This window comes from Triturus cristatus, chromosome 6 (genome assembly GCF_964204655.1).
Source record: "Triturus cristatus chromosome 6, aTriCri1.1, whole genome shotgun sequence".
NCBI lineage: Eukaryota > Metazoa > Chordata > Amphibia > Caudata > Salamandridae > Triturus > Triturus cristatus.
Genome location: NC_140589.1, coordinates 1,343,754,096 through 1,343,780,633, shown reverse-complemented (window position 1 = coordinate 1,343,780,633; position 26,538 = coordinate 1,343,754,096). Strand labels below are relative to the sequence as shown.

The 26,538-nt window shown below is 43.6% G+C and overlaps 1 protein-coding gene across 1 annotated transcript in view; it reads left to right on the top strand.

Annotated features, from left to right (window-relative positions):
- Positions 1-26,538, top strand: part of RYR2 (ryanodine receptor 2) — a 3,458,987-nt gene that overhangs the window by 974,842 nt on the left and 2,457,607 nt on the right. The window contains exon 9 of the mRNA XM_085612346.1: positions 24,447-24,521. Coding sequence (XP_085468472.1) covers positions 24,447-24,521 — 75 coding nt within the window. The remainder of the gene's footprint in view (positions 1-24,446; positions 24,522-26,538) is intronic.

Sequence of the window (26,538 nt, the reverse complement as noted above, 5' to 3'; positions counted from 1 at the left end):
GATGGTTAACAAGTTCTTTGCATATAGGTAAGGGTTTGGAATGTTTGGGCAGTTAGAGTTGGGAAGTACTTGTGTGCGCACTGGTTCACCTGCGTCCTATGAGGTTGCTCAATAAAGAATTCACACAACTTACATATGGTTCATCTTCACTACTCTTCTCCACTTGAGGGCACTTGTGTGTCAGCAGAACTCAAGGGGCTCCCTTCTGATGAGTGTTAGCAAGCTACAGACTCAGTCCTCAGATGTTCTAGGGGAAGCCTTCTCCTCCACATTCCCTTAGCAGGTCCACTCCTCTACTATCAATAGAGGGTGTTGGAGGACCAGCACAAGTTTACTTGTAGAGGCAAATAGAATCACAAAGACCCAGGATGGGCTTTGCTAAAATCAAATATTGATACTAAACAGGGGCTAAGTGAAGAAGGCCTTTGAACTGGGAATCTTTCTCAGACAATTGTCCCTTCTCCCACTTGGGAGAAACCTATTCCAAAACAGCCAGTGGGGGTGGATCCTAATTTCCGATCACTACCTCATCAGAACACTTCTGGGCATGGTAAAAATGCAGAAGAACAACAATTCTTTTCGGACCTGCCATTGAATAAGATTGTGGTGTATGCTACTCTCCATTTGTACCCAGAGATTGCAAGTTGGTTTGGCTCCTGTGTTACCCGAGGGAGACACAAGACTCAATTATGTTTATTTAAATAGTTTCCCAGTTGGGAGTGGATTGTAATAGACAGTGTTTGAAAGAGAGCTGGAGCTAGGAGTACTTCCTGAAAGCTAAGTTGTGGTAGAGACAATGAGTAACTTTTGCAGCCTCGCTTTGTCATTTTCTGGTCTATAGGGTGCTAGGATAAAGCATGGCTAAGACATGCTATGAGTTGCCGGTTTGGCCCACTCTGACCTTTTATAGTAAAGTTGAAGGTTACCACAGGAATTCCAAAAACAAATATCTGACCTTATCAAACCCTTGTTAGCTACTGCCTGCTACCTTGCTCTGCTAGAGAATTTGGAGACACAAAACGTGGTCTTAGTCCGAATGGATGATTTTGGGCCGGCATTACTAGGCAGTTATAACTTGGAGGTGAGGCAACCTCATCAGTAACAGAATACATGTTTCTCCCATTTGGAGCTTGTAGTGCTTAATCTGAGGGCTTCCTCATGATCCCAGACTTGGTGTATTCAACTTTGAGGGACACTCGCATCCTGCCTTAGCTTACTGGGTCAGTATGACTTTCAGAAAACAACTAAAGCTTATATTTACTAATCATTGCTTAGGTGCTCATACAGAGCTGTACCCACAGGTCTTTTTAATTATAAGTAAATCAATGCAATGCTTTGTGATGCCCCATGCAGGCACCTGCACAGACATATTATTAAATAGCTCTCTAAGTTCCAGGGTAAAGCTTTTGTGTGGTGCAGACTGCAAGACTTACATGACATGCGCCCATCATGATTAGCCTGAAACTGCAAATATTTTCAAGGCAACTACAACATTGAATTTATTTAGTCCTCTGTGCTTTTTACCTTACATATTTAAACATTCATATCTTTGGTGCTATTCATCCAACATTGTGTGCGTCAAAATTGTGTTGTGTTGCTGGTATTGGTTTAACCGATCTGTATTTTTTCTGGGAAAAAGCCTGCTGATTCTGTCATACCTACCAGGGGTTGCCCCAGCAAGTTTTTGTTTTTGTGTTAAGTCGTTGGAATGCTACCTCCTAAATGAATAATTCAAATTCTACCATTACTTAGATTGAGTGCCAATTGACTGGCAGTCATTCATTTCTTAACACATGCAACCAATGCTCCATGGTCCAATCCCATCCAAAAAGTGATTAGTCATAAATCACCAATTGCTTCGCCTTAGAACAGACCAGAGATGTGCTCATATCTATCCTTGGGTGAAGTATGCTTTTGTCTCTTATGTACTTTATTTAATCAATTATAGGCATATTGAACAGCAGATGGGCATGGATAAAGCGCAGCCTTATGCATGCATGATGGGCAGAAGAATTGCATCCATATTCCTATTAGACATCCTGATTCTAATTTAAGTGCCACTGTACATTTACAGATCATTTGTACAAGCCATTATGGAAGACTCCATTGAGCCATGATAGAATACAGTTTACAGAAGCCAGTGAAGAAGTTGGCAAATGCACAATGTAGAAATGTTAGCTCTGGCTCTAAAGGTCACTGAGCTCAAATACATTGTGCTCATTCCCTCACATGAGAACCATTGTGTACCATAACTGTACGAGTGTCCATCAGGTGATACAGTTGCACTTTGGTTTAGAACTTAGCATGGGGAAAAACAGGACTATGGAAATACATTTATAATGTACCAGAGCTATAATTTCACACTTTCGTTTTTTGCGACCTAATCATTTCTAAGGACATCTGTTTATAGGTGTATCTCCAGAGAAGTCCAGCATTTTGTAAAGAATCTATGTGCATTGTTTTGTCAATTTTCAGGTCCCAGAGTGCAAGACCGTTTTCAAGTTACCATAACTCAAACTGATTATTAAATACAATTATTGAAGGCAGAAAAGGGATTTGTTCATAACAGGAACATTGCTAATAATGCTAATAAGGAGCGCACGTCATTGGCCGGACTGACAGGCACGTCTACTGCCAGCAGCCGCGCCCCCTATCTGTTAAATTCGCGCCAGGAACAGAGCGCAGCGTCACTAGCTATCACTCCTGAGGCACAGCCGGGAGCAGGGACTTGTGAGTGCTTAAACTGCTTTTAACATTGTCACTGTTTGCATTTGTTATATTTTAAATAAGGAGATAGACACCATCCCCGCCCAGCGCTTAGAACGCTGACGCGGGCCGGTGTTTTCATAAGGAGCGCACGTCATTGGCCGGACTGACAGGCACGCCTACTGCCAGCAGCCGCGCCCCCTGCCCCTCCTCTCTACTTCCTTTAAGGATGTGCCTTGGCCGGAAGCGCAGCGGACGAGCGCAGCGGGCGCGCCGCCTGCGCGCCGAAGGCGCGCTTAAGGCAAGCTCGTCTGCGCTCGTCCGCGCCGAGACCGGGCCCAGGGCCACCCCCCCTGCCCGAGCGACGCTGGACCCCGGAGCTTACAGGTACAGTAGGGAGGCACTGATGCTGCTGAACCCACTATCCGGCAGAGCCCACTGCCCACGTCTATTCCCTAACTTGAAGTATCAAGATAACAAACCCTGTCCAAACTGCTCTGGCCATTTGCCACAGATTATACCCCTTCCTGTAAAATCATTATCGATTATAGATCAGACCTCAAGCGTCAGATCTTCCTCCCTGAAGCATATGGAAAACAGGCACTCCATTAAGGGAAAACTAAATAGTGGATTACTAAATGTTAGATCCCTTCCGAAACATGCAACAGAAATACAACTGCTTAATGAGTCCAATAACTTGGACATCCTATTTGTTACCGAGACATGGACTAGGCTGGGAGCAGACTTTGAATTGGGGCCGGCATGTCCGGTAGGATACAAGATCGCACATAAACCCAGGACCTCGGGACGAGGGGGAGGAATAGGAATCATCTTTAGGGAAGATCTAAATATTGTTACTTTGTGTATTGATGATGTTTCATGTGTTGAAATCCTCAGGATATCGATCAGAAATGACTCAGGCTACTGCATTACTGGCCTAATTTGCTATAGAGCGCCGGGCCATTTTAATGCAATGCAACAACAGGAACTGTTCACTGTTTTCAACAACATGGCATTATCACACAGCAGGTTATTGATATTGGGAGATTTTAATTTAGGGGACAATGACCAATCGCACCCGGCCTTACACAGTATTACACAATCTTGCAACATCTTGGGCCTGAAACAATGGATAACCACCCCCACACACAGGCATGGGAACATACTGGACCTAATATTCGCTGATGAGGATCTCGTCACGGTGGGAATAATTTCACCAGTAGACTGGTCTGACCACCATCTTATAATTTTTAACATCTACACGTTGTTTAACACAGAATCAACAAACACACAGACCAGGACCTTTATTAGCCGCGACTGGAAGGGTCTGCTAAAAAGGAAAGAGGAAGGGAAGTCTGATTTCAGTCTAGTTGGGACTTCGATTGTTCCTGAGAATGATATCACCACCAATTACCATTTACTATGTCAAGAGGTAGCTAGGCAACTTAATGATATTGCTCCATTGAAAGTTATCAGAAAAAGAGGGAAACCCTCTGCGCCCTGGTACACCGATAAACTGAGAGAACTGAAAACTATCTGCAAAAAGGCGGAGAGGTGCTGGAGAATAAACTATTTAGAACAGGAGAAGCTGGCCTGGAGGCAGACAATAGGGCACTATAAGAAGGAAATTAATATCGCTAAAGCTAACTACTTCGCAGATTTAATTCTTAACAGCTCCAACAAATCCCGCGACACCTTTAGATTAGTTAAAGAGCTGTCTCACCCTGAATGTGCCAACAGTCAAATCAGACCATCACAAGAGCTATGCGATGGTCTAGCTTCCTTCTTCCAGGAAAAAGTCGCAAAAATAATCGAGAACATGAAGGATGCCTCCTCCCCCCGAGTGCAGGGCAGCAGTGAGAAAAATGAAGGAACTATAAGATCCTTCACTCCAAGGACAACCCTGGAGAATTTCGATACCCCGACAGAATCAGAATTTGTAAAGACAGCCCTCAGTACAACTTCAGGATCCCCGCTGGACCCCCTCCCGCACAAAATATTAAAGGAATTTGGGAATGAGTTTTTTCCAGTACTTCGACGGCTGTGTATACAGTCCTTTGATACAGGTACTGTACCAAGGGACTGGAAATTAGCAGTCGTCACTCCTCTGCTGAAAAAATCTAACCTTGATCCAAGCTGCCATAAAAACTACCGACCCATATCACTCTTGCCTTATCCAATCAAGATCATGGAACGGCTGGTCAGCAGAGGCCTGGCCCTCTTCCTGGAAACCAATAACATCTTAGAGGAAGAGCAATTTGGCTTCAGACCAGCACATGGGACCGAGTCAGCTTTGCTGACGGTACTGGACGATCTACGAATGAGGGCGGACAGGGGAGAGTCAGCAACTCTTATTCTGCTCGACCTGTCCGCCGCTTTCGATACGGTAAACCATGACATCCTACTGACCAGACTGCAAAACATCGGAGTCGGGGGAGCTGCGCTTGGCTGGTTCCACTCCTATCTGTCAGACAGACAGCAGGCAGTAGCAATTCCTCCGTACCAGTCGGAGTTTGCTCCTGTTCGTTTCGGGGTCCCACAAGGGTCCGCAATCAGCCCAATACTCTTTAATATTTACATGCAACCCCTGTTGGGCATCATCAAGACTTACGGCATCAGCGTGATCAACTATGCGGATGACACGCAGTTGATGATTTCCCTCGATGGTACTCAGGCAGACTCACTCGAAATTTTCCACTCCTGTTTGCGGGAAATGACATCATGGCTCAAACAGAACTCTTTGCAATTCAACAGTGATAAAACTGAAATAATGCATTGCAAAGTAGGCAGAATCACCAGAAGTCTTCCCTCAGACTTCTGGCCTCTGGAGCCTAGGAAGTCATTAACCCCGGTAAAGTCAGTAAGGAACCTCGGAGTGAGCTTCAATGAGAATCTGAGTCTCGAGACCAATGTCAACAAGCAGGTAGGCAGCTGCTTTGCTCTATTAAGAGGGCTGCGTAAGCTGTTGCCTCTTCTACCAACACAGGTCAGAGCCACTGTAGTAAGAAGCACTATTCTCAGCCGCCTAGATTATTGCAACTCCCTATTATTGGAGTCTCCTGCCTACTTGATCTCTAGACTTCAGACTATTCAGGCAGCCGCGGCCAAACTGACTCTCTCTCGAGGGCGAAGAGCCTCCACTACCATTGCCTTGGCAGATCTCCATTGGCTACCTGTACGCCAGAGAATTCTGTTCAAATCCCTATGCACTGTCTTTAAAGCAGTACACGGGATGGGCCCTCGTCCACTTCAACACAAATTTAAGTGGTATGAACCCACTCGGTCCCTTCGATCATCCTCTTCCAGACTCATTGACACCCCTAGGTTTAGGAAAGTCACCTGTGGTGGGAGAGCCTTCAGCATAGCGGCAGCACATCTGTGGAACAGCCTACCTATTGATATCAGGAAAACAGATGAACTGATGGCCTTCCGAAAAAAGGTGAAAACCTGGCTCTTTCCCAGAACCTAACTGTTCAGACTCTTAAGACTCCCTTCCTTGCTCTCCCTGTTGCACAGAGTTTCTAGCTATGTACACAGCGCCAGGATGCCCGTAGGGTTATAGAGCGCTTTATAAATGCCATAAATAAATAAATAAATAATATAATCAAATGGATAATATAGATTTTCAACATACTTGAACAAATATTCTCAGAAACAGGTTGCTCCCCCAAGCCTTCAGAATATCTTATGTATCCTTGAGAAAATCAATTTGTCATTGTCCACCAATTACTTACAATATTTACAACCTTTTAAAACGTAATGTAATTTATGAATGTCCTGCCGTCCTGATTGGGTTGGCGGACATGTAGCCATTTCTCTGACAGCCCTTACTCCATTGGGCCATCTGAGAGGTTTGGCTATGGCGGTAACAGGTGAGTCACCACAGTAGCCAAATCAAAGGTTCGCCCACATTTAAATCGGGCGAGCGTACCTTCATGTTGGTGGTAGGCATACTCCTTCACGTTTACGATGAAGTTAGCGTACAGCCAACTTATAAATGAGGCCCTAAGTTTCAACCTACCTTTTTGGATCTTTTCTGCCGGTGTGCAATGATTGATGAACTGAACTGTACAGCAGTTTTCTACATGATATAGCATATATTACACCCCCAGAAGTAGATGATGGCTGGAAACAGAGCAGAAAATGTTGATTTATTACTTGGTCTCCACAATAGCTTTACTAGTGCAGCTGAGCTACATGGAAGATTTGTACCGTGTTACTGCATTGCAGGCATCTGATTGTGTCTTACCTTTGGAGCATCATTAGCAGCGGTTTCGTATCACTGCAGGGGAATGCACATCTCCTGATGCTGACGAAATGTTTTGCACTGCTGTATATCTGGAAAGCCTGTCAGTGTGCCTTTTACTGGAACACATTCGTCCAGCAATATCCTGATCTCATTTCGAACTGAGGAACGGAATGTAGGGACGTAGCAGAATTAATTTCCAAATTTGGTCATCCAGATGATGAAACACTTGCAACCAAGAACAAAGCTATCTGTAACTGTAACTGCCCAAAAATAATAATAGTTACTTATTTTCTGTATAGTTTCTGTAACCACAGTTTGTTGCAGTCTAAAAGCTCTGTAAATAACATATGCTATTATTATAAATTAATCTACTTCAGATGGGCTTGATTTTTACAGAAAATGTTAGCTGTTAGCATTTAACTCACAGAGTCATCTCACAGAGTCATCTTGCCACCTTCAATGCTTAAAATTCAGTTCAGTCTTTAAAATGGTAGTTGGCGAAACTGAATTCGATTTAGAAATATAAGGTCATGAAAAATGGGCGGTCCAACGTATTATCCTTCTCTGCTAAATTAAATGTTAGTTGAATTACGCCACTCACACATGCGCAATCCAGACATTTACCTAAAGAGTGTCATGTTCTTAAACCATGGCATTGGTCATAAAAATAGGAAATGTGTGTTTACATGAACAGTGCTGAATTTGTTAAAGAGCAGTGTGGGTAGAGGTAGGGGGAAGCTTATGGTGGCTGGTAGGTGACAGGACTACATCCTGAAGCCCCTGTTGATGAACTTCCACTGCCCCATCTTTTAATTCTATTCTGCCTTGATGGATCTGCATAATACTTGCACCACCCAAGGAATAGCAAACATGCTAAATTTATGATGGATACTTCTGAAAACAGATTCCACACCTCTAGAATATCTTCAGACACCAGATTGGATCCCGAAACTATTTCACAGCAGGTCTCTTACACTGATAAGTGGTGATGTGCAGGTCCTGTTGACCTCATTTCGTTCAGAAGGGACCAAGAGAGCCACATATAAGGATCACCTTGCACGCTGATGTTAGTAGTTCTCTTTACGAGTTTTTGAACGAGGATCTGGAGCTCTGCTTCCCTTTTTCTACAATGGTTTGATAGGATTTTCTCAAACATGCTCCAACCAGTACGCAATGGAACTACGATATCTCCTAAACACTACAGAGTTTCAATCTTGCTGGGACTTTTGCAAACAAATGTCTGTGACAGACCCCTGTAGTGAGGACGGGGTTTTATGTACACACATTGCCATGTTAGCATAAGCGTTTTAGAAGCGAAACGCCATCATGCCACTTTGCTGCTTTTGCACACGACACTACAGGTAGCTGTTATTACAAGTAAGACTGCTTGCTTGCTTTTTCTTCTCATAGAATGGTCTGTTGTTCACATCCTTAAACGTGCACCGCGACATTAGTCTGAACACTGTGTGCCGAAGCCGTCAAGGTCAAATAACAATGTATGCTGTTGAATTCAGGTTGATCGGCCCACGCTCTAGACACAACACGCACACAGCTGCAAATATCTGAAACTCGGGTGCCTTTAATATTGCATTTTGCATGCATGATTCAGACACTTGGAAAAAACCTTTCCAGACACAGAGAGCAGAGCTGATCCTGTGATGAGATTCACCTAAGCTGATCTTTGAGGTATGGGGTTCCCCATTCAAACCTAGAGACCTTCTATTAGTTTATAAAACTAGTTCACTAGCCAAGGGAGGGTGGTTCATGAAGTATTATAGGACTTGTTTTCCACTATCATTTTTAATATGATTTCTCCCTTCATTTTTTATGGTATTGTAACAATGCTGATGGTTTTGTTTTTAATCATTTGCCTGCTTATATTAGCCAAAGTACTGCACCTTAGAGCACATAGTTAAAAATAAACATTTTAAACTTTCCCGTGTCTCTGATTACTCTTGTTGTGGACTGATATGAGAATAATAACGAAAAGGTGTTTCTGATTCCCACCATTCCTGAGAGTACTCTAAGTCGCTTGTTCTGGGTTGTCTAATCATTGGTAGCTTCGAGATGATACGGAGAACGAATGAGACACTGATGCTGGTCGGATAAGGGGTTCTGGGTTCTGAGGTGAGTTTTTGGTACACCACAATTCACTGATGTCCTGGTTTCCTGTGCATAGTTCTGTGCATGAGCAGAATCCCCGCAACACCCCGATGAGGTATGCCTTTGGTGTTTGGCCTGAGGACATGCCTGCAAGTTGTATGAGGAATGTGCTCTCATACATCCTGAATGCAATCCAGGAATATGAAGTGAAGTCCCACTCAAGTTCCAAAATCGAGACCATTGACCTGCTCACCAGCTCACTTCCATGACGGGTCCCTGTCATGATTGAAGTCTTCAGGTTAAGTCTAAATAAAAGTCAAAGAGGAAACACAAGAAAGCCAAGAGCGATTTGTTCCGATCCTGCCACTGTTCATATCCATGGAAGTTGCGAGGACACCAGCATGCCTCTTGATCTTGCCCCTACCCCATGAGGAGCCAATTCCACAATTGCACCCTGATTTCCCTGGATCATCAGCAATGTTGCGTCAAAGCTAAGCTTCAAGGGAGGCATCTTTGACACTCTTCCAATTCCGTTTGACCCTCCTTCAGCCCCAAAAGTTGCTTCTCAAACCTGCCTTGGCTACGGCACTGACTCCAATACGGATTTCCACACTCGCACCACAATCTAACCTAGTCCCTATGACATCCGCACCGATGCCACCAGTGCTGGAAGTGGACCTTATACTGATACTGGTGTCCAACTCTGAGCCTAAATATTTTAGGCCTTGACCAAGCTCATGTCTCATATTCATCCTCACGTACCTGGCACCCATTCAATCAGGTTCAGGCAGAATCCAGCCTTTGCTGCGGAGCTGTCATCGGGTGCTTAATCAGCTTTTTGACTCCGACTGACATTAAAAAGCCAATCAGCTCGATGGGAGACAATGATGATTTCCCCCACATAATGATGACGATAACCTATACATGGACCTATATGAGGCCAGTGCACTTGACACTTCCCCTAATACTGAGTTAAATTCCCTCATGAGCCACCAACAGAGGGAAGTGTTTCCTTTGCTGTGGTGATTAGATGTGCAGCTGAGGTCTTGGACCTGCAATTCCCCTTTCTGCAGGTGAAAACAAATGCACTTACAGAAGTTTTGTAATCTGGATGGCCACATTGGTGCTTGTACTTCCGTTTAATCAAGCCCTAACTGACACATTAACGAGTACCTGGCCTAAACCCTGTTCTTCCCCACTGTTGAACAGGCAGGTAGGCAGATGCCACAGACCAGAGCCAGATGACCCTGATTTTTTTAATTCAACATCCTACTCCTCGAAATCTGGTGGTACAGCTTCCAGTGGCGGCCGGCACAGGTAAGCCTGGTTAGACTGTGGAGCGGGGCGTGGGCACGGCTGGGGTGGGGGGCTAGTCGACCGACGATGGAATGGGTATAATTATATAAATAAATCCGTTGTCTGTTGACTTCCCCACCTGCCGTGCCCCGCCCCACTGCACTTACCTGTACCAGCCGCTGCTGACAGTTTCCACCTACAAGGTATACCCAGTTTTTTCCTCACATCTCTCCTGGACAGAGAATCAAAGAGGATCGAGACATTCGGGAAATGGATGTTCTTATCGGCCAGTCTAGCTTTAAGGTTGGTAAGTGCCTGCTGCCTGCCCAGGCATTACAAACATTCCCTCTGGGACGTGTTCAGTGAGATCTTGAGCATGATCTCTGAGGAGGTTTGGGTCTCCCTAATTCAAACCATTCAGGAAGGTCAGGATGTGGCTCAATATGAAACCTGTTCTGATCTATATACCATCAATTGCTTGGGACAAACAGTTGGTACTAGTCTCGTGCTCCATTGTTCTGCATGGATGAGATCAAGGGGCTTCCCTGGGAATGTCCAGGCAACCCTTACAGCTAAGCCTTTCACCAGGTATTCCCTGTTTGAGGAGAAGACTGATTCCACCCTGGCCTGGAACACTTTAAGGAAAGCTGGACCATGGTGAATTCTTTTGACCTTTTGACCTCTTTACCAGATAGTTTCGTCAACAAATTCTACCCTTTCAGGGCTACTTCAGAGGTCTGGTATAGATGTAATGCCAGGGACCCTTGCAGCAGTTCTTTCGAGGCTTGAGATCGGGCAGGCAGCATGCAGGTCCCAGGGACATAGACCTTCCCAGTTGCCCTCCCCTGTGGCATCAGCCTCCAAGCCAAATTAGTTTGCCCATAGTGGCACACAACCACCCTATAGGAGGCTGGATCCAACACTTTTCCCAAGGGTGACAAAGGCTTATGTGTGACAGATGGGTCCAATGAAACATTTAATGACACTATACCCTTCCATTACTTTTCAAACCACTGCATCTTCCACACAGATCTTTCAGCTTTCAGAAGAGCACCTCACCATTTGGTTGCAGGAGGTGCAGGCTCTATTGCCCAAACAGCCATAGAGAGGATAAGGGCCTCAGAAATAGGAACTGGTTGTTACATCCACTATTTCTGTGCTAAAGAAGGACAGAGACCTTCATCCTATTTTAATTCTCAACCCTCTGAATGCCTTCCTTTGGATGGACAGATTCAGAATGCTTACACTGGCCCAGGTTCTGTCTGCCCTTGATCTGGCCCACTGGATGTCAGCCCTGGACCCGTGGCATGCATATTGTCATATACCCATTCTGCAGTCCCACAGATATTACCTGTGGTTCAAGGTAGGCCAGGAGCATTTCCAGTTTGCAGTGCTCCCCTTCCGCCACACCAGTGCTCTTCGGATGTGCGCAGGAGTGATGGCAGTAGTTGTCGCATACCTTCGGAGAGGGAAATACCAGTTTTCCCCTACCTTGTCTGTTGAAGGCAGCCACCACCATCAGTCACAGACCACCTCCAAACAGAGGCATACCTCTTGACTTTGTTGGGGGTCACAATCAACATACTGAAGTTACACTTGACTCCTTTGCAGAGGTCCCCTTTAATTGGATCCATTTTGGATACAGTGCAGTTATGGGCCTTCTCTCCGTCACAACGACATTCAGGCTATGATCACAATGTTTTCAGCCTTATTGAGAGTAGCTTTGAGGCTTCTTGGTCTACAATCTGCTCATCACCTGTGCCAGGTGGCCTATACAGGTTCTGCAAAGGAACATGAAGTCTCAGTGGGCCCAGCACCAAGGGAACTTCTCAGATTCCATCCATGTTTCAGAGGGGATGTAAAAGATCTGGAGTGGTGGCTACTCAACTGCAATTGGACCAGCGACAGACCCTCTCCCTTCCCCTTCTAGAAGTGACAGTAGTGATGGATGCATTGGTGCTGTACTGCATTAAAGGAAGGCTGGTACAGGTCCTCAAGGACAACACCAATGCCAAATGGTACTGCAACAAAAAGGGCGATGTGGGGTCCAGGGTTCTGCACCAAGACGTTTTGGCTGAGATGTCAGGACATTTCCCTGGTCGTGTGCAACCTGGTGATATCTTTGAACACCAGGGCAGACAAGCTCAGCCAGCAGCGCCTGGCAGATCATAGATGGAGGTTGCACTCCAACGTGGCGCAGGGCATCTTCCCATAGTGGAAAGAACACAGGCTGGATCTTTTGACCACCTTTGAGAACACACAGTGTCCAACTGTCTGCATGTTGGAGTTCCCAAGAGCAATCTCTTTAGCCAATGCATTCAGGCTAGAGTGGAGTATGGGACTCATGTACAACTTTCTGCCTCTGCCTCACCTGCCCCGAGTTCTGAAGAAGATTAGGAATGACCGGGCTCAAGTCATCCTAGTGGCTCCGAATTGGACCAGGAAAGCGTTGTAGCCAGAATTTCTGGGCATGAGCATGTCTACTCCTAACAGGCTGCCACTTCAGGAGGATATTCTGTTGCAGCAGTGGGGCAGTGGGACAGTGTTCTGCACCCAGGTCTGCACCACTTACACCTCCATCTGTAGAGATTGAGCCGTGACAGTTGAGTGCATTTCATCTTCCTCCTGAGACTGTGAATTGTATCATTGCTGAAAGGCACCACCATACTAAGTGCATTTACTCAAGGTACTGGGAAAAATAGGTGGCCTGATGTGGTGTTTGTACACAGAACGTTTACAAGCCAAAATCACCTGGTATGATGTTTTTTAAAGATTTTACATGTTTCCCCTTAAACACTTTGTGATGCGACAGTTGGATCTCGATCAGGTCCTGACAGTCCTCATGAGTACTCCCTTCAAGTTGATACAGATCTGCTCATTGCATCTTCTGACTCTGAAGATTGTATTCCTTGTTGCAATTACTGCAGATCATTGCTTGATTGAGCTTCAGGCTCTCTCTGTACAGCATAATTAAACCACCTTTTCACAGACAAACTGGTGTTGAGAACCAAGGCAGTCTTTTTGTTAAATGTCATGATTTCATTTTTGCATTGCATTCTCCTAATGTTCTTTGCTCTCCCCACCCCTCGAAGGAGGACGAGAGACTCTCTTGGCTAAACGCCAAGAAAATCGAAGCTTTTACATTGATTGCACCATAGACCACGAGTGGGTGATCATCTTTTTGTGGGATTTCCTGGAGCAACGAATTACAAGGCAGTGCAGACAGTGTCAATGTGGATAGTCCTCTGCATCAAGATCCACTATTCATGGGCTACGAAGTAGACTCCAGAATGACTGAGGGCTCATTCCACCAGAGTCAACAATGCTACAATTGCGTTTGCTTACAGAGTGCCTATTCTTGATTTTTTTCAGGCTTTGACATGGACGTTCATACGCATGTTCAAGAAGCAGTACTGTTTGACAACCAGGTCCAATGAGAAGGACATTTGGCCACTTCGGCCCTGCACAACCTTTTGGTCTTAGCACAGTTAACAGACTCAACACAGTGGCAGGTACTGCCTGGTATCTTTTCTAAAGGTGAGGGAACTGTGGTCAGAAGTATCCACCAGAAGAGCAAGTTACTTAACTTTGGTAATGCTCTTTTTGGTGGAAACTCTATCTATAGATTCCTCACAGCCATGCTGCCTCCCTGATCTGTAGAATGCTCTCTTTTTCCATCTAAACAGGTCCCTAGCTAGAGATCTGCATGCTGGTAGTCGGTTTATGGGCTGTGTCCAAGGGAGTGGACAGAGCAATGGAAACAAATTATGTCTGCGCACAGGCGTAGTGCTTACATGTGGCACTATTTGTTACTTATGTAAAGAACGTGGCAATGCAGAGAACCACTGCACCATCTAACTGTGCTAGAGCACGATGAGAAATCGGGTTGGTGGTTGGGGAGATGAGCAATTGGGTTATTGGTTCAGAGAGGGTGAAACCCTACTCAAACAGATACCCTAATCCTTATCAGGGAGAGGCACAAGCAAACCCAAATTAACCTCTGCTTAACCCTCTGGTAGCTTGGCACACAGCAGTCAGGCTTAACTTAGAGGCACTGTGTAAAGTATGTATGCAGCACTTCAAACAGTAATAAAGTGAAAACACAACACAAAAAAGATTCCACACCAGCTTAAAAACAGATTGAATTTAATAAATAAAACAAGACCAGAACAACAAACATTCAACCAATAGAACCGAAGTTATGCCATTTTAAAGATGTAAGTGAAAATAGCTCCTAAAAGCACAAAGTGACACTCAGGTTGTGTGAGACTAGCAAAAAGTCAAAAGTTAAGGCTGACCGCAATGGAGCTCCGGTCAGATACAAGGACAAGGTTAGTTCCATTGAAAAGTTAAGTTCTCAGTCCAACGCAAAGAATCCCGTTTGAGGTGGAGGGGGCCACGAGGAGCAAGGAAGCGTTGCGGACAGTCATCGATGTAGCTCAAAGAGCAGGACTTGCGTTGCAGATGGTTGTTGCTCTAGTGTGAAGATTCTGTGGTCGTTGTGGGTGATCGGGCCTGAGCTTTGCAGTGACGTTCCCCATGAGCAGTCGATGCTCTAGCGTGAAGTGTACGGTTGATGGAACTTTGCGTTGGCAGGCTGTGCAAGCAACAAGGTTTTGGTGCCAAAGGGCCCGCACTTGGTGGTGAAGAGCCCAAAACATTAAATTTAGCTCCACTGAAGCCAGGGTCCAAGACCTGATGGCCACCACTTGGGGGTCAGGGATTTACTCCAGTTGGATCTGGGTGCTGGTTTAGGTGGTTGAGAGCCTTTTATGTCCCTGTGGCTCTGAACAGGAGGCCAGCAGACTTCCCCTTGGAGTCACTCTGGGAGCCCTGAGTTTAGGTGCAGGTCCACATTAATCTGACTCAGGCAGGAGGGCAGCAATGCAGCAGAACAACAGTGCAGCAAGGCAGTAGATCAGCACATCAACAACCCAGCAGAGTGACAGTCCTTTCTGCAGCACAGCAGTAGTTCTTCCTGATAGTTTCCACAGGTCTAGAAGAGTACTGAAGATTCAGGGTCTACGGTCCAATATTTATACCAGGTGCCTCCTTTGAAGTGGGAGAAGCTTCTAGAGGTTTCCCTTTGAAGTGCACAGGTTTTGTGCCTCGCCTGCCCTGGCTCCAGACCAACTACAGGTGGTATGCAGCCCTTTGTATGGAGGCAGAACACAGCTTATTCAAGTGGAAGTAGGGTTGTGCCCAGCTCTGCCCTCCCATCCAGCCACTGATGGCCCATCCAGGCACACCTAAGCCCTCTATTGTGTGTGGGTTTCTAGGAGGGATACACAAAACCCAAATGTCAGCTGTACCCAGTTATGCGACCCAGAGACAAGCTCCAAGCACTAAAAACATCAACTTAATAAAAGTGTCTTTTTCAAATTTGTAATTAAAAATCTAACCATAAAAGAGGATTTTTCATTACAATTCCAAAGACCCCAAACATGAAATGGTACCCATTACCACTTGAAAGTTGCAGATTCTTAAATGTATTGAGTATACACCATTTGTACCAGGTTTGAGCAGCTGAGCACAGACACTATAGCACTGTTTAGCAGTGGTAAAGTGAGCAGAGTCCTAAAAGCCAACAGAAACAGTTTTAGAAAATAGGGGGGTGGATGAAAACAGTATGGGGATGACCCTGCAGAAAGGGCCAAGTCCAACATTTACGAATGCTATTTTCTTTCCATTCTTTATCTTTTTTATTTTTGAGTTATCTTTGTATTTTAAACTATGTTTTCAGAGTACAGTCATTCAAAACCTACAATACCTTTCATTGCATCAACACGAATCATATTTTACTGTAGTGTGCATTAAAGCTAAAACGAATTTCTGCAACCTATTTTGACAACACCTGCCAGTGAGGATATTTCTCTAATAGTGTATTTGAATTATATGTAATGGTTATTTTTTCAATTCAAAATCTTTATTGAAAGCATCTGGCCGCCACGTTTAGGAAACCACATCTTTTCTGTTTTTCCCTCTGAATTTTTTTGTGATATGCTTGTAATAAAATTGTTTTAAACAAATTAACTACCAAGTCATCTTGCGAAGGGCAGACCTATTAGCTAATTTAGCATCAATATACACAACGCAAATGTTGTTGTGCTTGATTTCTTTGGTGACTGGACTGCATACATTTTGGAAATAGTGGGATACAATAACATACACTATTGATCTCTGTACAAAGGGCTGGGGAAAACTGAAAATCTGTATCTCAGGAAATCCAGCAAAAAAACACAAGAAACTCCTCAATGTTGTTCTAACAAAATAAATAAAGAACATCTCTGGCGAGGCAGACAGAGATGTGTGCCCGAGGGATATCACTGGCCTTTTGCCACTAGAATCGAAGCAGCAAGATTAGCTAGTGCTGGTTTTGGTTCTAGTTGACCAGTTCCACTTGCAAACAGATGAAGCACATGCACTTTTAAACACTGGTGTATGTACAAGAGCCCAACACTCAGGAGAGGTAAGTAAATGTACAGCTGGACGTTAATGGTCTCGCACTGTTGTAGATTAACTCAGGGGAGGAAGTCACAAATGTTTGTTAAATTACATCTGATTTTCAACATGCTCCTCGCAAACTGCTGTGAATGTTTTTTTTTTTGCACCACTATACATGCATATACCCTTAGTTATTCCACATTCAGCCACTAAATTGCGAAGTACACGCAGTTATCAATGTATCTTCGCCATAGGCCAGTGATCAGCCCTTTCCGTCACGCTTATCTTGTATTGACAACAAATGTTACAACTGACACATAAAGAGCGGGGATCATTTTACGGAGGAAGATTTTGTTTGCTTTGTGAATTGCAAGTGCCTAAAAAAGGTTTGTGCATATACCCAAATGTTAACTCGAAAGAAAAGTAATTTGTGGATCATTATAGCTAAACGCGCATATTCAAATATGCAAAATGTACACTTGTACCCAAGCAATGTAACTTCCGGGTACCCACCCAGCACAGATGTTCTCTTGCACAATGGCTGCCGTAGGCACATATTGGGGCTATTCTAACACCTGTATTTTTTACATGCCGTTATGAGCAGCCGTCCTCCAGAGCATGAACACTGCTGTTTTAAAATGTGTTTATACCCTTTTGACAGGGGGAGAATTTAGGTTTTCAACAGGAATCTATGGCTCAGCTACAAACAGTTTTTAGCTGTCTGCAGGCAGGTCTACTTATTTCCCATTTACTTAGAATAGGCTCTTGCTCATGACTCTGTTGTTTATGTCAGTTGTGCTCCTCTGATTTAATGGTTTCCTCCCTGTTGTTGAGTTTGTCCTGTCGGAGCCTTTCAGTCTCACATTTTCTGATTGCATCCTTCCACTGCTTACTTGAGGGTAAACTTGTCGGTCTGACCTAAAACAGTGGGCCTCATTTATAAAAAGTGTTGCATCGCTGTATGAAATGGTGATGCAACACTTTTCACTGCGCCCTCCTTGCGACACCATGCATTGTATTTACTATACGGCGCTCCATGGTGTAAGGATTGACAGATGCGTCAGAAATTTTGACGTATCTGTCGACGCAAAACTCACGCATTGCTGGATTTGTGTCATGAGCATGACGCAACTCCAGCAATGCATGGGGGAGGCCTGTACCTATTGCACTGTGTCACCCTCACGCCTGCTACGAGGCAGGCGTAAGGTTTTGACGCAGTGGCATTCTAGAATGGTGCAGTGAAATCTGCCCACCCTGCATACATTATACCTGACGCAAGTATAATGTGGCACAGGGGTTTACAAAGTGACGCATCTGCCTAGATGCATCCCTCTGTAAATATGGCACATTGTGGTGCATTATTTACGCCGCCCCTGCGTCATGAAAAGTGACGCAACGGAAGTACAAAAGTGTCGCAAGGGGCTCATAAATAAGCCCCAGTGTCAGCTGTTTTGACAGCCTCATGTTCTAAAAGAAAATAATAATAAAGTTACTTATATAACTATACATAGAAGGGCTTTTGGTCAGTTGTTTTTATCACTGGGGCTTTAAATGTCATTTGCACTCCCACTACAGCACTAGATGATAGATCAGCCCACTACAGTGACTTACTTCCCTCACTTTGAGTGATTTCATTTCACTTGCCTACATCCAACTAAAGGGTAATATAGCCGCATTAGAACATTGATCTATGTAAGTTAGGGTGTCGTCAGTCGTCCATAGCAATCATGGCATTTATTGAAAGCGGCGACGTAGGCTCAGCACCATAAAATTGCCTTTCCATTAGTTTAGCCTACTATAAATAAGCATATTCATTATAGTAGCAAACATGTACATGTAGATTTATACCATGAAGCCACAGCCACTCAGCCTGTGAAGGATCTTCAGGCTCCTGCTTCTAACTTGAAGAGGGACACTTAGTAGTTAGTGCCTTGCAGTACTGCAGAATTGTGAAAACCTTTTCAAGCAGTTTCATCTGACTCGAGAGAGATATGTACTAATGCATTGTGGTATTGCAGATTTGTAAATGTCTCGCTAACCTTGTGTTTTGAAAAACACCATAATAAAAAGAAATCATACACAAGAAAAAAGAGAAATTTAGGACAATCCTCTTTAGACACTGTCACTCATATTTTGCTTCATTCCACCATAGCTCGCACAACATGGGGCAGTGGATCAGTGAAGCATATACATATAAAGAATTCCTTTTAAGCCACAAATGTGTATTGAGCTCTGTTGTATTAATCACACAAAATAAATTGCCGAATCTGTGATACATGTATATATTGTATGATTATAATCTATTTTACAGCATGTTTAGTATGAGGGGGGCGTGAAGTGTATGCACGTATGGGTATGTGTGAGCATGAGTATGTCTGGTGACTGGAATGTATTTTATTAACATACTGTAATTTTTTGGGGGGAATAATAATTCATAGCGAAACAGTGACATTGCTATTTATAAAAATAATAAACCGGACTTTTCCATTTTTGTATCAATATGTATGTTTCTCTGTTTGTCAATATATGTGCTCTCTACCTTGCTTTGGTTTGTAAATAATTGCCTGAGTCTACTTTTGTAATTCATTGCTACTATCCCTGCCTTTGACAAGTTATCTTTTAGCAGAGGACCCCTTCTATCTTAAATCGGTGGATCAGTAAAGGTCAGAATTGCTGTCTTTAACAATAAACAACAGTTTGTTAATTCGCTTACCTAAAAATGAATTCCACCACAGTTAGATTTTTAAATGCACTATGTATTTACAAGTGTGTGATAGTAGCTATTTTTATTAGCGTGTCATTGAAGTAGTCATAACACAGAATACATTTATTGAAAATTGCAGTATAGACCTATCATCATAAACCAGTTTCCACATATTTATCTTATGGAAAACAAGCATAAAGGTGTATATCTAAGTGTATATGTATTGGTGCAAAACCCCCTTAACTTTGCAAAGGACTTTTCAAGCACTTGCATCTGACTCAAGAGATACCTCTAGTGATGACTTGAGATACTGCAGCCTTGTCAAAGACTTCTCAGTCAGTTGCCTCTGACTCAACTGGGACATCTAGTGACATCTTGCAGCACTGCAGCTTTATGAAATACTTCAAACAGCTGCTTCTGAATGGAGACCCACATCTAGTAACAGCTGGCAGTACTGCAGCTTATAAAGACTTTTTAACAGTTGCATCTGATGCCAAATGAATTTCTAGTAACAACTTGCTGTACCATAGCTCTGTGAATATCTTGCCATCCTCATGTCTTCAAATAAATGCATAAACGCACACATATCTATGAACAGAGGAACTTTCGGTAAACGCTCATCAGCCATTGGTCTGTTCAAATATCTGCATTTTTCTACTTCACATGTTCAATAAAAAAGTCCACCACGATTAAACATTTGAATGTATTTTGTGTTTGCCAGTGACCGGTAACACTTTTGTATATCAGTGTGTTATTGATGTCTTCCATGCCATAGAAGACATTTGCTGAAAGCTGTAACATTGACTCAGCATCATAAACCATCTGTTGCATATTTAAGAGCTTATAATAAGCAAGCAGCAAAACAGTATATGCAAATGTATGAGTTGAAGCCACATCTCCTCTGCTGGTAAAGGACTTTCCAAGGACTTGGGTCTGGCTCAAGAGGAACATCTAATATTGACTTGAGATACTATAGATTTGTGAAAGAATTTTCAATAAGTTGCTTCTCATATGAATGGACATCTTGTGCCATCTTGCGGCACAGTAACCTTGTGAAAGACTTTTCCAGCAGTTGCTTTCATCTCATGCGGACCATATAGTAACTACTTGAGGTAGTGCAGCTTTGTGAAAGACCTTTCAAGCAGTTGCATCTAACTAATGAGGGACATCCAGTACTGACTTGCTCTACTACAGTTAAGTGAACGTATTAGCAACCTCATATTTTCTAGAAAATGCATAATGAAAATAAATATGTAGGTGTAAATTGTGAAGCTTTGATCACCCCTTTCTTCTGTTGGTCTGTTCATGTATCTGCATTTTGCTACTCTTCATTCTTACATTCACTTAAAAAACAGGGGTTAAAAAAATGCGGGCATTTGAATTTATCAGTGTCTTGAAATGCTTTGTTATTTCAAGGTGGCACTGTTGTCTTCCATAACACAAAAGCTATTATTGAAAGCTGCATTATTGACCGTTTGCCATATACCAGCTTTCAAATATGCATTTAGACTACAGAACAGAAGCAGAAATGAGTGTGCAAATGCATATGTTGAAGCTACTTCTCCTCACCTTTGTGAACAACATTTCAAGCACTTGCAACTGACCAGAGTAGGACACCTGGTAAAGTGCACCTTGTGAATTTTCAGAGAGGACATTCAGGGGTGCTTTTGTCTGCTCGAAGTGCTCATGTTTAATCATACAAGATCAAATATGCATTGCTTCATGTAATCTGTGACTTCCATAATCCATGTTGGTTAGAGAAATAAATCTTTTCGAGAGACTAAACCGACTGGCATACATATGGGTTAGGTTGGCTTTCATTTGTTTGCAAGAGTTAGCTTGACAACTGCAAATGGAGATGTTAGACAAATGATTGTATAACAAGGGGTCCTGGTATAAGTTTACATCAAAACACCCCAGGGTACGTTCTGACTCCTGAGATACCACTTTAGTCCTGGGGAAACAGCATGACCTGTGTCAGACCCTGTTTGTGGGGCCACAGGGTGGACAGAGACTAAGGGCCCCCCAACGTGGTATTTGAGGTTGTTGCCGCTGTTGTCTTAGAGCCTGTCCTGCTAAGGAACTGGAAACAGGGCAAGTACAACCCTTTCCAAACTTAACTCTCAGGGTAAAAGGGTGAGCAGTGAAAGGTTTCTCAGGGTGGTAGTGTGGAGGGCAAGAACTCAGAACTTGACAATCAAACTTCAGACACGATAATATGGTGTTAAATCCATTTCGTTTTAGAAAATAACATATTTGTAATCTCACAGCAAAACTAAACATTGCACATTTTGATCAATCCACTAAAGAAGGTTGTTGCAAGTTGCACTAATCAAGAGGTGCTACACCTTCATCTTTCCCCGGTAACCATCTTCCCTGCCTCTGGGGATCCCACTATTACTGTCTCAAATACTAGAGAGTAAGTAGAAATTAGGTTTAGGTGCAGACTTCTCAAAATTCTCTTGAATCTGTTAGGCAACTGTTAGACCTGACATCCATGGTGTGATATTCCACTAGAATTTTTGCCTCCACCCCTTCCCCCCATCATTTTTGCTGAACTCGTTTTGTTGGCTTTAGGACTCAGTGCCGTTTCCCACGTGTCCTTTCTCCCTTAAACATGGTAAAATTGGCATACATCCAATTGGAACATTTAATTTACTTATAATTTCCTAATAAATAGTACTGCATGTACCCAGGGCCTGTAAATTCAATGCTGCAAGTGGGCTGCAGTACTCATTACGCCATCCACTAAAGTATCAGTGTAAAACATGTCTCAGGGTGCCACTGCAGCATGGAATGCAGTTTTAAGCTACCATTTCGAACTGGCAAAATAAAACTTTTGCCAGGCCTAAATTTCCACTTTAATACTTAAAGTCAGCCCTAAGGTAGGCTGTAACCATTCATAGGGCATGGTGCATGGTGTTTACGAAGTAGGACATGTGTGGTTACATTTTACGTGTCCTTTTTTCCCTGCTGTACGGCTATCTCTCCCATATTCTAATACTGGGTTATCTTATTACGCTTAATAAGCGACAACTTCAGTTTGGGACAAGATAGAAAAATGCTTCTTTCACTTAATTGAATTGTAATTTAAAACCCTTCTTGATGGTAAAGTTGAATCTTAAACTACAATTCTGAAAATGCCACTTTTACGAAGTTGGCATTTTTCTGCCTAAACCAACTTTGCCTTTCTGCCAGTGTCGTGGGTCAAATGACTGTGAATAGATTTCCTGTTCTAGGTTGGGCATTCCTCACAGACATAGGGACGAAAGAGGCATAGGTGTGAGGGGAGAGTGTCTTCCTAACAGGATAACTGGGGAAGAGCAGTGCCCTGCCCTGATTACACTTCCAAGGAAGGACCCTGCCTGCATCACACACCAAGGAACTTGACACCAGGCCTGTCTTTGCCTTTGTGCTCCGAGAATTAGCACCTACGGCGATAGTCCATGTCTGCTGCCAACATGAAGCTCAGTGAGGACTGACTCTTCACGACCATCTGCGACACCCGACCTGCTCCTTGGGCCGACACTGGTCTCCTCATGTCAAATCCCAAATCAAAGCTCAGCTGCAGCTCCCCATGTGGACTTTGACTCTGAGAAGGTGCAATCTTTAGCAGGTTGAAGCTGATCCCTGTATACAGCCCACACTCCATCCCAGTCAGCCTGAACTTGTGACTTTGACCCTGTCCAGCATGTACAGATAACTACAATTGGCGCTTTTTGCTTTTTGGCCTATTTTCACCAGAAACATCAAAAACTCATAATTCCGGTAAAACTGGTTGGATTTTTGTCATTTTGCTGTCATTTTATTTATTAAAATTAACTATATTTGTCTAAATTGGTGTGGGAATTTTCTTATGTTGTATTTTCATTTCATTACTGTTTGAGTGCTGCATAAATACTTAACGCTTCACATCTAAGTTAAGTTCAGGTTTATTTAGTGACTTTTGTGGTTCACCCTGACAAGGACTGTGTTCAATACTCGATCGGGGCTTCCGCCCCTCTCAACTAATAACCCAGTTTCTTACAGAAGCTAAATGCAAAGTCTTTAGGTTGTTTTTTAAGCTTTTATAGTCTCAGTAAGAACAGTGTTTTTTCCTCCATGTGCCAGACTCTGCAGTTAGCTTTATTCGGTAGGATGCTCTCCAGACTATGCAGCTATAGCGTGGAGGGATTTCCCAGAGTAAGGCGAAGACTCCTGATTTTTCACCCCAGCAACGGCTGCGCGCATGACGCTTTCCATATATTTGGCTCAGGCAGCCTCCAGTGGCAGCATTTGTTCTCAGCAGCGGGGAGCCGCCAGGGTTTCTGGGAACTGCCACTTCAGCTGGCAGGGGTTGCAGCCTCCAGGCCGTGTGTTCTTTAAGTGATAAGGTTGCTGCAACCCCCCGGTCAGTTTGGGGCTTCCTGCTTGGAAAGCACTTTGGGTCTTGGGTCAGCAGTGGCAGGACCAATCAGATTGGCCCATACCAGGGTGCATGTGTGTTTCACAATGCCACGGTAAGGTATTAAGCGCAGCTTCCTCAGTACTGCACGGAGAGACCATTGGTCCCTCTCTCAGCAGGGGTCACTCGTGGATCGCTCTCTGAAGTTCACCAACATCCACTGGGAGCTTGTCACTCCAGGAACACGCCGAGCCTCTCCTTAATGGGCAGTTTCTTATCCTGCAGACCAGACACACTCTTTCAAATGCATACATTTATGTTTTCGCTGCAATAAGCTATATTCCTCTGCATTTTGTCTGCACATTAGCATAATTTTAAAGAAAATATGATCAAAATTAATTTTGAAATCCAAAAGTCAGAGTATTTCTTTAGTATGTTCTTAGAGGCACAGCATATCAAAATGTGGGACACATCTAGTAATGAATACAATTGAAAAAGACAGAAGAAAATGTCTACGACAGATTATTTAATTTTAATATTGCATTCTGCTTTTTTTTCAGAAATGTACATTATGAAGGAGGAGCGGTGTCGATTCATGCTCGATCCCTTTGGAGACTAGAAACTTTAAGAGTTTCGTAAGTAAAATTAAATATTTTGTTTAAGAAAAGTACATTCTGAGTTAGAGCACAAGACATTACATGGACAAGTATAGAGTAGCACAAAAAAATATATGTTTTGAGGGTCCCGGCTGCAGTATGCCATCAGCAAATGTGTAGGCTTGGAGGTGGGGGGACAGCACATAAGAATTTTCTTCAATGAAGCAGAAATTGACAATTTCTGACCTTCAGTTTCTACTGGAAACTGGTTCCTGGGCCCATATCATGATCCCATTTCTTGTGTTGCGCCGACGCAGACTGGGTCTGCGCGTTTATTTGTTCCATCCTCAGTGCATACATTACCTCAAAAAATCTTTGAATCAGTGCATGTGCTGCTGACAACAGAGCTTAGAAGATGATAAAGCAATTACTGCCCTGTGTTTCCAATCTTTTTTGTCGGCAACCCATGCGCTAACTGGAAGATTTTTACAGACAAATGTACTACATTTTCACACAGCACAGCAACCACATTTCAGGCGCAGTCTGCACAGGTAAGAGCGGTGAGGGTTGGGGTGGGGCGTGGGGGAGGGGGTCGACAGACGAGGGGTTGGGGAAAATAAAATCACTTACCTTGTGCTTGCCACATCATCGCTGACTCAGCAATGCGGGCAAGGTAAGTTGTTTTATTTATTTAATTATATTATTTTCCCTATTCCGTCATCTGTTGACTTCACCCGCACACCTGCCCTGCCCCACCGCTCTTACCTGTACCGGCCGCACCTGCCAAATTTGATGCAATGTTCTGTATTGCATTGAGAAAGAGGGAAAACACAATGCAAAGCCATATTTATAAAGACAAGCCTGCTGCTTCTCTCTCTCCTATACTGGTGTTCTAATTTAGCTGCATTACACAAAGCATAGACTCACACCATGGTGCAGAGATGAGTATGTAGAGCATAGAGTCTGCACCATACAAATGCCAATGCCTAGAAAAATCCAGTTTGGCTCTCATTGTGGATCAGCTTTGCATCAAAATCTATGGGTGTTCGTGCTGATCTGCCCAAGTAATGTTCTAGTAACGTCCCTTTGACGCAAAATCAGGCAAAGCAGCACTAAGCATGTTTTGTTCTGGGAAAAGGGACATTTTTCAGTGGAACATGCTTTTTATTGGAAAGTAAATACCAATTCGTTGCTTTGCATCACTTTGTGATGCTGCAAAACGTACTAGATACGGGTCTAAAAGATAAGTTATGTGCAGAAGACGGGAAAAAGAAACACACCGACCCGTTCTGCATTGGAACAGGATCATGATACGGCCCCAAGATGGTATCGAACAAATAATGCTCAATTCCAAAGTTTTATGGCTCACACATTGCAAAGATTTCCTTCCAGTACAAAATCTATCCTTTATATAACCCAGATATCCTGGATCTATGGGACAAGGATGTGTGATTGGCGCAAGGTAGGCTAAACTGCGCCATTTTTAGGGGAGAATATATGGAGCAGTCTTGCTCTCGCTGCACTGTGTGACTTCTTAGTAAATTAGCCCCTGTTCCTGTATTTATTTGAATTATTTTACAGCACCTAGAAATAGTGCTGGAAATTGAAATGGCCAACGACTAATGGATAGATAAGAGTGAGGCCTAAAGTGATGCCTTCTAGCAGTGACTGTGAGGACAAAGATCAACAGATGACAGCACAGACAATGAAGATTTGTAGTAGTGTGAGACTAAAGACAGGGCTGGAGATTGAAGCAGATTCCACAATGATTTATCAAGCAGTGAGGTGGACAGGCCAGTGACTGACTGGAGCTTAGCAGGTATTCACCCTTATTTCAATGCTCCCAGTGTACTGTGGGATTATAGAAGTGGCAGCAGCATTTTATAAAACCCCACAGCTTTTAGTAATTTTGTGCGCACAAAGATAGTATCCATTGGCATCGGATCGTGGACCTATGCTGAAGAAGGAATCACTTACACCGTGCATATACTCTTAATTAGTGAATCATGTGTACATTTGGCAACCCCTCACTAGGAGCATGAGTGATTTCAGGGGC